This window comes from Emys orbicularis, chromosome 22 (genome assembly GCF_028017835.1).
Source record: "Emys orbicularis isolate rEmyOrb1 chromosome 22, rEmyOrb1.hap1, whole genome shotgun sequence".
Classification (NCBI taxonomy): domain Eukaryota; kingdom Metazoa; phylum Chordata; order Testudines; family Emydidae; genus Emys; species Emys orbicularis.
The window spans coordinates 17,115,654-17,130,076 of record NC_088704.1 but is presented as its reverse complement, the minus strand read 5'-3'; the positions used below and the strand labels follow the sequence as shown (position 1 = coordinate 17,130,076).

Here is a 14,423-nt window from a genome sequence, read left to right as displayed (position 1 = left end):
AAACTAACCCTCACCTCTTGTGAAAAGTCTTTACTGATCACACGTCGTTGGAACATTCTACCTCCAGTAGCGCAGTGCTCCCCCAACGCCATGCTGGTTCGGTGCTCACGCAGAGTTCGTCCGACCAATTCACCGACACCCACTTTGTGTTGCACCCAGGATTTCCTTAGCTTCCCCCCAATCCAATGATTGGCCTGGCCTGGCCTTGCTTAGCATGAGAGATCTGGTAGGGTTGCAAAGTCTCATAGCCCTGAAGTAAGCCCTGGGCATCCAATCAAATGCGGTGTCTGTGCGCTGGCTTGTTTCCACTGGAATCCTCAGTTCAAATAAACGTGGTTTCCCTGGTCCTGCCCAAAGCACTGATGGTGCGGCCTGGAATGACAGGTCCTCTTCGGTGGGAGGGGACAGAGGATTGGTGCTGCTGTAGGTCAGTGGAAGCTTGTGCAATGAAGACTCAAGTCAGCACTCTTGAGGCTCGTTTTTAGAGCAATCCCACTTGGGATACAGTGGGCCCATAGTAGATTGACCGAGCAGCATGACTTGTCTTCTGGACAGGAAATACTTCCCTCCACCCTGTTCCTTCTGTTTCTGGACACACTTGCATGGCTCTCTCGCCATCTTTCGTCCTGCTCTACCTTCCTTTCTAGGAGTGTTCTTTTCCCCCCGCAGGAATTTTTGTCAAAATCAACACTTTTAAAAATGGTTTAGAGCAGACTGTGATGAAAACAGCCTTTTTGTCGAAAGAAGGTTTTGGCGATACTTTCCCGACTAGCTCTAGTTCCGAGCATGTCTCTGGCCATGGGTCTACTGTCACACCCTTGATTCCCCTCCAGTCTCTCTCCCTTGGCCATTCCTCGAGGAGTCTCGGAAATGTTCAGCATTGGCCCAGCTTTGCAAAACTGTTAACTCCAGCGGGAGCAGAATTGGGCCGGTGCTGAGGGCTTCTGAAAAGCCCCCCATGGATTTGCCTTCGCTGTTGTGAACCTGCCGTTAGCAATAACGGAGTTCGTTCTTGATGGTTTTTAAGGCTGCTCTTTTGGTTTCTCACCCTGTCCTTTAATGTCCCATCGAACGTAATTGTCAGGAGCCTTTGATCTTATTCATTGATACATGGCGGGATGGGGGAGGATCGACAGATCCTTTAAAGACTTTGTTGCGGATGTGAAATCACTCACTAGACAGGTGCTCTTAGGAGCTGAAACTCTTTCCAGCTAAACACAGGTAGAGATCAAAGTCTCTTTTACTAGGTTAAACTGATGACTTGGACCCTGCGACTGCCGCTCTCTGTTTGGGCTGCGTTTCCTTCGAGGAACCATGGCTTGGGCTCGGATGGTCACAAGCTACCGGGTGCTGTGCTGCCCGTTTCCCGGGGTATTGAGGGGTGAGTGGCAGTGGGAGGGAGCCGACTGTTCCTTTCTGCGTCTCAACTGGGCTGCTCCTAAGTCTCATCCAGGTCCCTTTTCCGCCATTGCTTTACAAAGAAATCTCGTAGCCCCTTGGCATGTTACCGCAGCCCAGCTGTACAGAGTGACTGTAGGTTAACAAGCTTCCTCAGCGTTATATAACATGCGGCTGACCCCATCCAGAGCTGGCAACTCCAGGCTATTTGTGCGCCAAACCTGCTCTCTTTAATTTGATCACTACTCACCCAAATTGGCCCAAATTGGATGCTGTGACTTGGGGGAGAGTGGGGGGAGGACTCTGTCCCACTAGTGAGTCCTCTAGTCCCACGTTTCTGTCCATGATGGGGAGACAATCGGATGGAGATGAGGATGGGAAGAAATAGAAACCATTTGCCCACTCATCACAGACACAACTGCAGTCATTGGTTTTTGTTTATGAACATTTGGGGTCTCCAAACACCTGTTTGAAGGACCCCGGAACACTTGGAAAACCCGCTAGATGGGATTTCATGTCCGTATTACAAAGCCTCCCTTTCGGCTTTTGAGCCAGCTCTTCAACCAAAAGGCCCTTGCAATGTTGATTTGATGCTCTCTTCTTATCCCACTGCTTCTCCTTTTGGGGAAGGCACCTGTGGGATTCAGGATAACTGGAGCTGGTGAGCGCCAATAGATCTGCACTCACTATTGGTTTTTAAATGCTCTGCATGTTAATTCAACCTCTTTGCTTCACCTGCTTTGAAGTGAGACCTTCACTCCCTTTGAGGAATGGATTCCTCTGTTGAAATGCTCTCCAGTGATGTCTTCAGAGCTATATTCTATGAGGAATCGTGGTAGAGACCCCTATGGCCAATTTATTGGAGGGAAGGGGATTGTTTAGCTTTTTCACTAATGGCAGAATTATGTGACTCTCTGTGGATAACCTCCAGCATCTTCATAGAGTCTAATTTCTGTGTTTAGGACCTGCTCCTTTAAGTTTTATTCAGGAGAATGGGACTCTTGTGGGAGTTTTGCAGGATAGGGCCCTTTTAAAGTGAAAATGACAGAAACAAACAAACGATTCCCTCCCCTCCCCTTAGCAACTCCTCCTCATTGATTGGGTGTTTTTCTGAAATCTCTGCTCTAGGAATTATTTTGGGAAGTTCTCTGGCCTGCGTTGTACCGGAGGTTAGACTAGGTGATCACAATGGTCCCTTCTGGCCTTGGCATGGATGCACCTATGAATCTGAGTTACCGGTCGTAAATCTGTTCTCTGCCTGTGGCACACAGTAGTTGTCTCCTTAGGGCTGGAACGCTTTGTTTGAATTCTGGTTGTTGGGCTTGGTTTGTGGGTGCTGGGGGGTGGTCTGTGTTATACAGGTGGTCAGACTAGATGATCAAGTCATCCCTTCTGGCTTTTAACTCTCTAACTCTAAAAGCAACCACATGTGTAATCCGCAAGTGCTACAGTTCCCGTTAGTCCGCTCTGGGCCCCGTCTATAACTGGACCCTGGGGTGGCTAGACTAGAAACTCGTATCATTGCCCCTCTTGTCTGGATAAAAGCAACGACTGCAAAGACGCGCTCTAGTTATTCACACAAGTTTATCCATTGAGAGCATTCACTAAGTGCACAGCTCTGTGTTTTCCCAACCCATTGGAGTGGCGGTGGGCCGATTGGCCCGTTAAAGAGAAGCTTATGAAATACCAAGTAAAAGTTGTTCCTGCTTTCCTGCCCCGTAGCAGGGCCTCGTATCCCCGCTCCCCATGTCTGTGTGGGCTTTCACCAGCTTCCTTGCTGTGCTGGTGGGTGAAGAGAGTCACAGTCCCTTTTGCTTGTGGCTGGATGCACCTGCCATGTTCTGACTCAATTCTGTGAGGTCAGAGTGCAGTAGGGTTGGCACATAAGAACAGCCATACTGGGTCAGACCAAAGGTCCATCTAGCCCAGTATCCTGCCTACCGACAGTCAGGTGCCCCAGAGGGAATGAATAGAACAGGTAACCATCAAGTGATCCATCCCCTGTCGCCCATTCTCAGGTTCTGGCAAACAGAGGCTAGGGACACCTTTCTAATTGCTGGTAACCGAACCCACCCCTGCCCCAACTCTTCCCACAAGGCTCCACCCCCATCATTCGCTCCTCTTGTCCCCCACACCCCATCGCTCGCTGGATCGTCTCAAGGAGCCTGCCTTCTGGTAGGAGGTGGCCCTGGCTGAGCAGGGGCTGGCATGGGTTAATGACCCAGCATTGCCCCACAGTAACCGGACTTCTGGTTCGGGTGCTATTTAGGGTTGCCAGGTCCCCTTTTCAAAAGCCGAGCACCTGGCAACCCAAAATGGCACCCAGACACAGACGCCAGAAACCGGACTGTCCGGGTAAAAACCAGACAGGTGACCACCCTAGAGTGCAGGGATATTTTGCTTCGGAGGGACCCAACCGTGACTGTGATTATGATTGTGAAGGGCCCCTTGTTATCACAGTCCACAAAAGCATGCGCTTGTGCACAAAGGGTGCTTCACGGTCTCGGGGAATCTGTACCATTGACTGGCTGGCAACTGGCATGTGACACTTATACTCAATACATGGCATCCTTCAGAAAGCCATGGCGCTACTGGAGGGTTTGTCAAACAGAGCAACTAACCCTCTAATACCATAGCGCACATTTCTCCATCCCTGAGAGCGGGAATCCTCTCCCGAATACCCGGAGACGGAGCGGCCAGCAGCCTTTCTGCAAACTCACGGGCAGGGTGGGGCCTTGCTTGTACAGCGGCTGCTCCCTCTGGTACGCTCTGGCTCTTGTTTTATTACTGACGCCGGCTCATCAGTTCCCCCAAGGCGAATCTCTGACTTTGAAACCTCGTTCGGCCAATGGGACGCCCTCAAGCGTGTCCTAGGACTGAAAGGGCTAAATGGAGAGAAATCTTCTCCACATTCTCAAATGCCTATGGGGCTCTTTCTGCTCTACCTGCTAATGGACTGGCCAGCTGGGAGCCTTAACAAAGGGTAAGGTCTTGATTCTTTTAGTTCCAGGAGGGTTTTAAGAGCCATTTAAGTAACTGCTAGTGCTAGCATTGGTTAGCTGGGCACTTACCACAGCGATTCATGTGGCTGTCCTACAGTGCCCCATGTCCCTGCCCCTTGGAATCAATGGTAAAATTAATTCTCCCCCTGCTTTCGCCCCCTCTTCTAAATAAATATACGTAGGTAACTTGACCAGTTTATTTCTAACAAGAGAAGTTGTTTCCAGCTGTCCCCATTACCTTAAATTCCTCATCTGTAACTAGGGTTGACATCTCTTCAGGTTTTCCCAGGGTTGTTCCCCCCGGATTGCTATCTCAGAAATCTGTCAGGGTGCACACTGCCAGTTTTATGGGCTCAGGATTATCCCAGATGTACATACAAAAAAAAACAAAAAACCCCAGGACATCTGAGATGGCAACCCTATTGGTAACCTGGGGATAATGCTATTATGGACTGGCTTTTGTGGGTATGCACCACTGCCCTCTAACGCATGGAACAGGAGCTGCTTACATGTGTCATACACGCCATACAGCTCAAGAAAATTTTCCATTAGCTCAAGTGGTAGGCTTCTGGAGCAGGAGGATGAGCGTTCTAACCACACTGCTGCTGTGATGTTCTGAATGGTTATGATAGCAACCAAGAAGTTTCTAAGTGACCATAATTTGTTACAATATTCTGCCTACTGCATCACAAGGGTATTGTTAGTATTCAATTAGTTAAGGGGCCACAACTAACTTACATTTCAATCTGTGTGAATAACGACTTTTCTAAGATGGAAGTTGTTGGGAATCGTTTTCTTGAAAATAATCAGTCAAGATTTTAAAACCCACGTGGAAAAGTCCATTAGCATTTAATAAGGATGGAACCAATAAGGTTCTATAGAAGTTAGGCTAAAAAGCTATGGAGTTAATATCCATTGTAGAGAACTTCTTAAACCATCTAAATGGAAAATTCTACTCCTGCTTCAGAATTTGATAAATCCGGCTGCAAATTCTATAGGAAGATTATCCTTCTTTATTGAATTCTCGAGGCGTTTTCCATAATTCAGTGATTGGCTGTCATTCTGAAGGATCCTTCACAAGTTTAAACAGATGGAGATAGATACTGAGTTGTGTAAAATGTCATCGCTAAATCAGTGGGGTTATTAAAAGTTATACCAGCCGAGGATGTGCCCTCTAGTGAGCTAAATGATTCTTAGACACACATTCGTCTCTGGGGTAGAACCCAGCAGTTGTTCAAACGGTGCACTGCAGCACTACGCAACAATCCAGGACAGGAAGTGAAGATGCCTGTATCCAGTAGAAACTGCAAGTGGCTCTGATAGCAGGTGGGACCTCTACATGCTACTGTAGAACAAGTGTTACGATTCAGTCGCTGAAATATTCAGTCAGACCAGAAATGTGCAAAGAGTGAAGAAGCAGCAAGATGGTTGTGTGGCAATGACATGATTTTACAAAGGCCCAGTATCTGATGACCTGCAAGGCTGCACTGGCTGGAGTTACACACATGCCTTCAACACCAATAAACTTTAGGTCTGGGCTTGTGATCACAAATGAGCACTGTTAATGCAGCCTTACGTGGTCCAGTATATTTTATACATGGAATAGCCCCCAAATGCCTGATCATCTGGTAAGACTGCCATGGAAAGTTCACTAGCCTAAGTGCAAAAACCTACTGGATAGTTTGCTCACTGGTCTTTTAAAAAATAAAAAAGGCTAATGGCCTCAAGCAAGTGGGTAATGCAGCCCTCCCTTTCTCTTGCACACACAACCTGCAAGCTCTTGGAAGATAAAGACAATTCACATTGCTAGGTTAGGGTGGAGCAGCTAGGAATGGCTGGGTCTTGGAGCCAGCACAACATGCTGGAACAGAGCCGAAGTTCAGGGGATGTTTACTCCTGGGATTGGAGCAGCTTAAAAGAACCTGTCAAGCTGTGGTGGTTTTTTAAAAGTTCCATCACTTTTTATATCCCCTTGTGGGCTGGTAAACCAGGGGCTGGAATGTGGTCCCTTCCCATTCAGCTATACAGGGTGTGGGATTCAGAAACAGCAGCCGTGTGGTTTTTTTGTTGGAAGTTTCATGCAGAGAAATACAGTTGAGCTTCTCAGGTAACTGCATGCGCCAGCCCAATGGTGAGCCCCGGGCTCACGTGCTAGCTGGCGATTAGTGGAACCTCCTTTTAAAAATCACTTTCTGATTTTTTTATTTTTATTTTATTATATTTTCTTTCTTCCTCAAATACATGGACAATCCTGTCTGACCCAAAGTATCTCTAGCACTAAGAACAACATTTGCATTCTGTGTGGATTTAAAATACAGACACTTGCGCCACCCAAATCTGCTGCTGTTGCTTGTAAAGTGTCTTCGATCCAGGTCTTAGTGTGGATGGGTTGCACCAATGAAGTAGTGAACTGTGGGAGAATTGGTCCTCCATCTTATTGTTGCCAGCACAGGGTGCCCGAGGCAAAGCAACAGCGAGGTTCGTGGCCCGGTGTGCTTCGCGCCAATAAACACACCAGGTGGAGAAGCAAACAAAGTTTATTTGAGATCTCAAAGCGGTGCTAGGAGACAGGCACGTCTCAAATCAAGCACACTAACAGAAACAATTTTTTTTCCTTTATACCTTTTGCAGTCAAGCCTCATCCCCCCCCCCTCTTCCCCCACTACCCCTCCCTTCCTCCCCCCCCCCCCATTCCTCTCTCTCTACCCCTCCCGTCCCTGGTAACAATTACTAAGCAAATAGCAATTACGTTTAAGCAGTTAGATTATGTTGGCAGCTATAAGTTCAGCTCGTTAGTAACTTCTTTAAACCGTTATCTTGTCCTTTTTCCCTTCAGCCAGAAACATGCAGGCCTCATTATTACCGCTTGCTACCGGTAAGGGGGGTTACCACTGATAGCAGGCTGCTTACACATTCCACTTGCACCTGGCTTTTGAGGTCGATTAGAGTTTAAACATGGAAGGAGTTTGGTTCAGGCCTAGTGCAGGAAGGCTTCATTGACACTTGTGATTTTCCACCCTCCCGAGTTACCTAGGGTGATGGTGATGCCTGGTGACGTCAACATTATGACAAGGCACCCTCGGGCTTGTTATCTGGTATGTTAAAATTCGCCCACTATCAGCTGAACAAGAGACCCTATAAATGTGTCTGCACACATCAGCCAGGTATAAAGCGACAGTCAGGGCTTCTGCAGACACTGAGTCTGTGAGGCAGGGATGTGCTTTGCGGATGGGCAAAATGAGACAGAGTTGGGTTACGAGACTGGCTTGGCCTCAGACAGTGCTGGGAATAGTACCCCCGAGTCCTGCCTGGTACCGTTGTGTCCTCCTTACTCCTTCCCTTTAACACTTTCAGAAAAGCAACTGAAATTGGTTCGAAGTAGCAATGAGTGAGTGAAATTGACTTGAGTAAATCAAATCAGCGAATGCTATTACTTTGTATAGTCCTTTTTTCTGACCCTACTAACCATGCCTGACACACATTGTTCACTTGAAGTCCGTTCGGATTGCCACTTGCGTGCGTCTGGGGAGGGTTTGCTGAAGAGCTGGCTGCGTTTCAGTGCTGGCTGACATGATCACCGGCTAGCTTGAAAAGCTCCTTGGGATGGTTCAGGTTGACGGGGGCAGAAGATGTGAACTGGAGCATTCTGTGAACTGAAGAGTGGCCATGGTAACTTATTACAAAGTGGGACTTTGTTACGGGTCCCATCAGAGGTATAGAAGGATTGTATAGCTCCTTTAAATATAATCCTGCTTTAAAGGATAAGGAATCCCTGTTTAAACCCAATAAAAAGCCGCTGCTAGCTTCTCAGCATTAGAGAGAGACTCCTGATCCTTGTCACTGCAAGGGGTGAGAAATGGGGTGTGTATAACGGTGTTTCTGGTGCATTTGAATCAAAGCCACACCAGCTTGATTTTTTTTTTTTTTTTTTTTTTTTTCAGGGACAGATCCTCGGCTGGCGTAAATCAGTGTAGCTCTGTTGACTTCAATGGAGGAACATTGATCTACGCTGGCTAGGGATCTGGCTCCTCAGAATCTAGGTGTGGTTCTCAAAGTAGCACTGGATTTGTTCCACTCTGGCCTCCCCAGTGCGAGAGCCATTTCCAAGTCCCCAGTTCTCCATGCAGCAGCGCGGGATCAGCTGCGGGTGAGGCGGGGTGCTCTCAGCCTGGAGGAGAAGAGCTTTGAGAAAGGGAAAGTGTTGCCTAGCCAGTAGCCCAGGGGTGGGCAAACTACGGCCCGCGGGCCGCAGCCGTTTTAAGCCAGCCCGCGAGTTCCAGCTGGGGAGCGGGATCTGGGGCTCACCCCACTCCAGCCGGGGCGCCAGGTCAGGGGCCGCACCACGCGTCTCCCGGAAGCAGCCACAGGGCCCCGCTCCACGCGTAGGAGCCGGAGAAGGGACATACCGCTGCTTCCGGGAGCTGCTTGAGGTAAGCGCCGCTCGGAGCCTGCACCCCTGAGCCTCTCCCCACGCCCCAACCCCCTGCCCCAGCTCTGATCCCCCTCCTGCCCTCTGAATCCCTCGATCCCAGCCTGGAGCACCTTCCTCCACCCCAAATCTCTCATCCACAGCCCCACCCCAGAGCCCGCACCCCCAGCCGGAACCTGTACCCCTGCCCCAGCCCTGATCCCCCTCCCGCCCTCCGAACCCCTCGGTCCCAGCCCAGAGCATCCTCCTATACCCCAAATTCCTTATCCCCAGTCCCACCCCAGAGCCCTCACCCCCTCCCACACTCCAACCCCAATTTTGTGAGCATTCATGGCCTGCCATGCAATTTCTATTCCCCAATGTGGCCCTCAGGCCAAAATGTTTGCCCACCCCTGCAGTAGCCCATACACAGCAGGGGAAATGATGCTCCCAGGAGAAGAGGTCGTTTTCTGTAGAGCTGGTCAGGAACCTTTTGATGTAACGTTTGTGTTGGAAAATGCCAATTTGTCACAACTGAAACATTCCGTGGAAACGTATCAATTTCGTTGAAACTTTCTCAAGTCCAGGGTGGAATTTCGGGGGGAGGGGAGAGCCAGACGGAATAGCCAGGAGCCCAATGCTTAGGCTCAAGTCTCTGCTCTCCCTGATTTGGAGCAGGACCTGGGTCTCCCACATCCCAGGTGAGCGCTGTAACCACCAGGGTATTGGCCACTGTGGGCTGGGTCAGGGTCTCTGTCTCTTTTCTGTTTTAATGGCAAATTTCAAAGGTCTCACTTGCGTTGCGAAGTGAAACGAGACAAATGCCAAAACCTCAGCCCTTGTGAAATGGGGAATAGTCCGACTGGCTGTCTAGTTTGCCACTCGCTCTGGCCTTTTCTTAAGGGAGACTGTAACCCCCCCGTGCAAGCTGCTTCCAAGCTCAGTCCTCTTTCTGTCTTCCTGGCATTTCCCCAGCACGCAGGTCCTCCCGGCAGAATTATATCCGGGGATGTACAATACTTCGCAGCTAGGTTCCCTTGTTTCTACAGCATGTTAGAATGGCTCCTGAGTGTAATTTACATGAGAGCCAAGGTTGGCTGTGCATCGCAGGGCTGTTGTCACACTTGACATGGCTCCTTTCTTGCCTTCCCCTTAAGCTTTTTCCTCCACAATGGCCCATGTCCTGCACTGACATCCAGGGGCTTAGTGTTTTAAGGGCTTACTCAGCGGTTTGGGTACGTCTCGTAAACTTGTCCTCTTCAGGCCCTTATTTTTAAGGCAAATGGCCATGAGCATTTGAGTGGAGGGTCGGGCAGGTTTGAGTCTCACTGTCCCAAACGTGGAAGCGTAGCCCTCCCTGGTGGTTAGAGAAGGAAACCAGCGTCATTCTCTTCCCTGATTTGCCCACTGACTTGCCCTGCGGCCTTGTGCCAGTTGCTTCCGCTCTTTGTGCCTCTGCCTTCCCCTCCGTAAAATGGGGATAGCAATACTTAGCCACCCCCGTAAGGTGATCTGAAATCCTGGATTTGCAGGGCTACCCGAGGGCAACATATAATAACCTTCCGTAGCCCCTTACGATGTCACGGTTGTTAGTGCAACATCAATTCCCTCTGCCTCAGCACAGAAGTCACCCAGACCCGTGGATAGTGCTAATCTTGGGGCCTTTTGAGAGTGAGAGAGTCTCTCTTTCAGGCTTCAGGATGAATTTCTGCTCCGTCCCTCCCTTCCCATGAAGTACAATAGAAATAACCAGGGGGCAAAGACTCAATCGGAGGCCGTTCTTGTGCCCCAGGAGCATCTTTCCAGTTCTGTGCCTTCCTTTTCTGTCTTTCCGTGCTCTTGAGAAAGCGCCTGCGCCTGTCTCTGTGAGCAGAGGTTCCAGAAATCCTGTCTCCTTCCCCGTCTGCAGGAGTGTAGCCGTGCTGAGCCGCCATAGATGTGGCTCCGCAATCCGCACTGAGCTGGTTCCCTACGGGCCGTTTAACTCTATGGAGCTGCTGGTGCATAACCAGCTTTGGCCTCCCAGTGGATTAGTAACTCCACCGTGATGTCGGAGTCCCAGCCCTAAATGGAGCATTGAGCCCGGTGTTTGCTCCGTTTGGCCCTTTGTTCTGAAGTGTCATTTACACGGAAGCCAAGGTTGGCTGTGCATTGCAGGGCCGTTGTTGCACTTGACATGGGGCCTTGTTGCTACACCCGAACCACCGTGGGCTAATTGTCCAGAAAGTCCGGGCCTGTTGTCTCCTGGTCACGAAATCAGAGGGGGGAAGTTAGGAGGAGGAAAGACCTGTTGGCTCAAGTCCACTCCCCCAGGAGCCTCTCTGCATGATTCTCTGTCCCACTGCAGGGGGAGCTCAGGATGTGTCCCCTACACACACTTGTACTCTGTGGCTGTGGGGAGCAAATGCAGGGGAATGCATAATTGTTTGGCTGGTTTATGTCATGCTTTCCCTTTCTCTTCGCGTCCCTAGTTGTGTACGAGCACAGATCGCGGCTTGAACGATCCCTGCAGAAAGAGCGAGGGGAGCACAAGAAGACTAAAGAAGGTGAGTCTCTTGCGCAGGCATAGCAGAGGCCGGCAGCAACTCAAATAGTCTCGCCAGGGAATAACGCACAGCACCTAGAGTGATTTCCACCTTCATAGCACTGTTCAAAGGTTAATGAATCCTCCCAATGTCCTCATGAGGTGGTAGATGGGAAACATCCCTGCTTGACACATGGGGAAACTGAGGCAGAATGGTTAGTGACTCACCCGAAGCCACAGAGGGAGGAGGTGGTGTGAGATCAGGGATTGGCACTCTGGAGTTAATGGCTCCTACTGCTGTATTTAGTCTCTGTCTAATCAACCAGTCTGTCTAGGCTCTTGCATTGACACCTGTGACGTAATATCTGAGTTCTTCAGACCCGTTAACTGAACCCAGCACTGGACCATGCCTCTTCATTTTAAATAGGTAAACTTTATGGCAAGGTGAAATAGCTTGTTCAGTTTCACAAAAATCAATAAAGCTATTACAGGTTCAGTGTTTGCAAGGTGTTCTGAAGATGTGCAGCTGCATAAGTGCTTCTTAATAATAATAATAGCATTATTGCAAGCTCTTTGTTATGGACACTGGCTACAAATTGTAAAACCTCCCATTAGCTTGAAATGCAGAGATGAACATGTCTATTTTTAAGACCGTGAAATTGAATAGGAAATAAGAAGCAAAGGGGCTAGAGCCTGTCTCTCATAGTAACACTGAATGCTGGATGGCAGATCACTTTAGCCCTGAATGTTGCTGGCAATTTAACAGCTTGGCTTGTATCTTCAAAGCTGCTATGTGGAGAAATACGTCTATCCCTTTTGGCCTCATTCCTAAGCTCCCTGCATTTCTGGAAACGTTGACATGTATCAGCCGAGTTTGTCATGAGTCTGTGGATAAATAGTTGACTCAAATGTTGAATGTCTGTCTTCTAATATTTAGATTTCTTTCATAGTTTGTCAGCATTGCTCTAGGAAATGAGGCGACTGCCAAATGGATCGCTGCAGAGCGTGCATGGACTCTGAATGGCTCAGGGCTGCGTGCATCTTGGCTCTAAGAACACTGAGGAGCTTTTCTCCATGACTGGGTCCTGTAGACCATTTATTTCAAGCAAACCTAGCATTTGATGCTCGTGAAGTGAAGGACGAGGAGCGCTGTCTTCAGTTAGCCTTCACCACACACTCCCCATTGTCCTGACCAGCTGTACGCTCTGCAATTACTCGGGTAGCCTCCTCTTGGGAAGCCATATATAGCAAGCCATGCAGTGGTTTTGTGACTGGGGCACAAGGAAGTTGGCACGGTTACTCCACGAGGATCTGCGAGGCCAATGCGTTAACTCCCTGTACCCATCCCTTCCCAGGGGGTTTTGATTACCATTCATTGTGTTGTGGTAGCACCTGGGAGTCCCGTTCTTGCACCAGGACCCCCTTGTGCCAGGCGCTGTACAGACATAGATCCAACAGACGGTCCCTGCCCCATAGAGCTTGTGCACTGAGCTGATGTGCTGCTGTGCCCTTAAAGTGAAGGGTGGCAAGTCTGTAAAATATTGGGCTAGAGTTTGCTCAGCATTTTGGGGGGTAAAATGAAAAGCTCCGCCCCCAGCTCTGCCATCCAGAGCATCCCTGCAGAGTGGCATGTGCTTGGCTCCCAGTGACACAGCAGTTAGGGTCAGTTCTGTTTCTCTGAAGCTTCTAAGCAAGTTGGGGGCATAAGTTTCATAGAGCCATAACCTAACCAAGTACCATAGCACCTGGCCTGACCAAGATACGGGCCCCTTTGCACTCTACACAACAAACGTGCAATCTAAATAGACAAGATGGACAAAGGCTGGTGAAGGGAAACTGAGGCACCATGTCAGGAAATGACTTGTCCATGGTATCACCGCAGGTTACTCACAAGGAATAGAACCCAGGTCTCCTGAGTCCCAGTTCAGTGCCTTATCCCGTGGGCCACTCTGCCTCCCGGCAGTAGCGATTTACACAGCCTTCTTGGGAGGGAGAGCACAGAGAAGGCGTCTTGGTGGGGCTGCTCTCGCAGTGGCGCGGGAGAAATCTGAGGCACACTGGTGCTCCCAAAGGTATCACCCCCTTGTCCGGTGCTTCGTCGGAGCTCACTTCTGATCTCACTGCAGCCCTGATGACTAAGCTGAGCAAGGGAGGGAATCTCTGGCTTTAGTACTGATTGGACAAAGCATGGGTGCTTCTGGCCCTGTGCTGGTCTCTGCAAGCCCAGCAATACGTTACGGGGTCTAACTATTCCGTGTTAACTCCTGCTCCCCTGATGTGGTACCTTCAGCACCGAGGGCTGGCCCTGTCAGATCCTGGTTGTTTAGGGGAGCTGCGTCTCTTTCAGCCGTGACAGTCCTCTGGAGAATGCAGGGGAACCCTGGTGGTGGAAATCTGGGAGATGCATGAGAGTGCCAATGCCACGTTCTTCATGGAAAGGCCCTTCTTATTTGTGTGTTTGATTCAGAGGGAGGAGCATGCAGGCAGACACCGAATAATTGAATCCCTTTCCCAATTCCAATAACCGATCTACAATACCGTGATCGGATCTAGTTAGTACCGAGGTTGGGTGGGGAATTCACCTAGCCTCCCATTCTAAGAAGAGGACACAGTGTAGCAAATAAATGATACACCTTTGTGAGGCTTGCAGGAGCCAGTGCTTCCCCATTGGCCGGTGCAGACAGGACTGAACGCAGTGCTATTTACGCCTGTCTACTGGAGTTGGGTTGCACGTGGAAATGTGTGCATCTCGCTCTGCTGGACTCTTATGTACATCAAAGTATCCACCAGGCAGCTCAGTTAGAGGCCCAAGCACTGGAATATCGGGGGATGCTGCAGAGCAGGACAACGAGATGCGTTAGCCAAGACTGGACCAATGGGGGATGCTGCAGTTCAGGATCGATGGACATTGCTCGCAGCTGGCAAGGGGACGCGAGCCTGGAATAGTAGCTTGGTGCTGTAGGGCCCCGTTGAGGTGCAGTGCCAGAGCGGAGTGGGCACTGAAGGGAGGTGAGAGATCATGGGAGCTTGAGGAGGCCAGAGCCAGCAACTGGGTCCCTCGCTTGGCATAAGCAATAAAGCCTCAGGAAAG

General features: G+C 49.8%; 1 protein-coding gene across 1 annotated transcript in view; it reads left to right on the top strand.

The window, feature by feature from the left end:
* LOC135893597 (Golgi integral membrane protein 4-like) overlaps nt 1–14,423 on the top strand; it is an 80,117-nt gene that overhangs the window by 10,499 nt on the left and 55,195 nt on the right. Inside the window, exon 2 of the mRNA XM_065421448.1 lies at nt 11,280–11,354. Within this exon, the coding sequence (XP_065277520.1) occupies nt 11,280–11,354 (75 nt within the window). The remainder of the gene's footprint in view (nt 1–11,279; nt 11,355–14,423) is intronic.